The sequence below is a fragment of the Gavialis gangeticus genome, unplaced genomic scaffold (genome assembly GCF_001723915.1).
Source record: "Gavialis gangeticus isolate Ggan-Ray unplaced genomic scaffold, GavGan_comp1, whole genome shotgun sequence".
Taxonomy (NCBI): Eukaryota; Metazoa; Chordata; order Crocodylia; family Gavialidae; genus Gavialis; species Gavialis gangeticus.
Genome location: NW_017729032.1, coordinates 34,237,324 through 34,238,792, shown reverse-complemented (window position 1 = coordinate 34,238,792; position 1,469 = coordinate 34,237,324). Strand labels below are relative to the sequence as shown.

General features: G+C 39.2%; 1 protein-coding gene across 1 annotated transcript in view; it reads left to right on the top strand.

Annotated features, from left to right (window-relative positions):
• CWF19L2 (CWF19-like 2, cell cycle control (S. pombe)) overlaps nt 1–1,469 on the top strand; it is a 264,167-nt gene that overhangs the window by 64,753 nt on the left and 197,945 nt on the right. Inside the window, exon 5 of the mRNA XM_019525038.1 lies at nt 573–692. Coding sequence (XP_019380583.1) covers nt 573–692 — 120 coding nt within the window. The remainder of the gene's footprint in view (nt 1–572; nt 693–1,469) is intronic.

The following is a 1,469-nucleotide window of genomic DNA, read 5'->3' as shown; positions in this document are numbered from 1 at the left end:
CTTCTGTAGTCCCCAGGTCCTTCTCTGTAGTAGTGTAGCCTAGCCAGTTATTTCACAATTTGGAGTTCCATAACCAATTATTTCATCCCAAGTGCAGGACTTAGCACCTGCACTTGTTGAATTTCATCTAGTTGCTTGCAAACCTTTTCTTTAGTCTATCCAGGTCATTCTGTATGCTAGCTCTAATTTCTGGAGTATGTGCTACTCCAATTTTGGTGTTGTCCACAAGTTTGCTGAGTGTGCACTTGGTCTCATTGTTTAAACCATTGATGAAGATATTAAACAATAGCAGAGCAGGACAGACCTCTGGGAACCCCCACTTTTTCCTCTTTCTTTTCTCTCCTTGCCTGCCTGTGTCTTTAGACCAACGCGAATACAACCAAAAACCCAGCAATGATTAAAGATATTACAATCAATAGTGTTTTATGTACAACTTATTTTAAGCCCTAGAAGTGTGAAATCTCTATTGTATATTGCAAATATACATTTCTAATTCTTAGTTTAATAGTTAACCCATATATATCTATTAAATGTAATGGAACGTGGGTTTTATTTTGTTTTGCATGAAGCAGAGAGATGAATGGATGACCTTTGATTTTATGGCTATGAAAACCACATCTGTAGCATCACTCAAAGCTGAAAAACAGAAAGAGAAAATACTGGAGCAAGAGAGAGCTCGGGAAATTGAACAGGTACAAGGAAATTTTACTAATATAGTATATAGTTTAGTTGGGCACATCTTGTTTTTTCTTATATATTTCTCACATTGTATTGGGGGCTGGGGTGCTATGGGTGTTAAAGTGCGTGGTTGACAGCTTAGAGATTGCAACTTCAAGGTTATAGCAGATGCGCTCATGACATGGCCCTGTCAGATTTCAGTGAATCTGCAAATTCTGCTAAATACCTTGTCACAGGGACCTGACAAAGAGGGATGAACATATTGGGCACTATACACGTGACGATCTCTGCTCTGTTGTGTGCTAATTGGCATGTGTCAGAGCTGACTCGATTGAGAATACTGTAAGTCTGCTGGAATGTACTAATTAGTGCACTCCAGCAGCTTCCACGTCACGTGTATTCAGTGTCCCTGTGTTTCAAAATAGCAGTGGGGGCACTTTAAAGCTCATTCAATAGACTTCAGTTCAAGTGTCCCTGCTGCAATTTTGAAGCACTTCAATTAAAGCGACTCTCAGAGCTGCTGTAATTAAAGGCCTCCTCTATCCCCACCCTGGAGCACATGTTTAGATACCCATTGGGTTTTTAAAATAGTGTACTCATGATGGTCATTTTATATTGGTGACTATTAGTTATACACAGGGATCCAAGTTTTCTTTTTGTTGTGGAAATAAGCGGATTTTCTCCTTTAAAGATTAGCTGTGAGCTAACTCAAAGCATAGGCATATATTAATAGAACAGGGGTTTTCAACCTTAGATTTCGTAGATTTCATAGACATTAGGGCTGGAAGGGA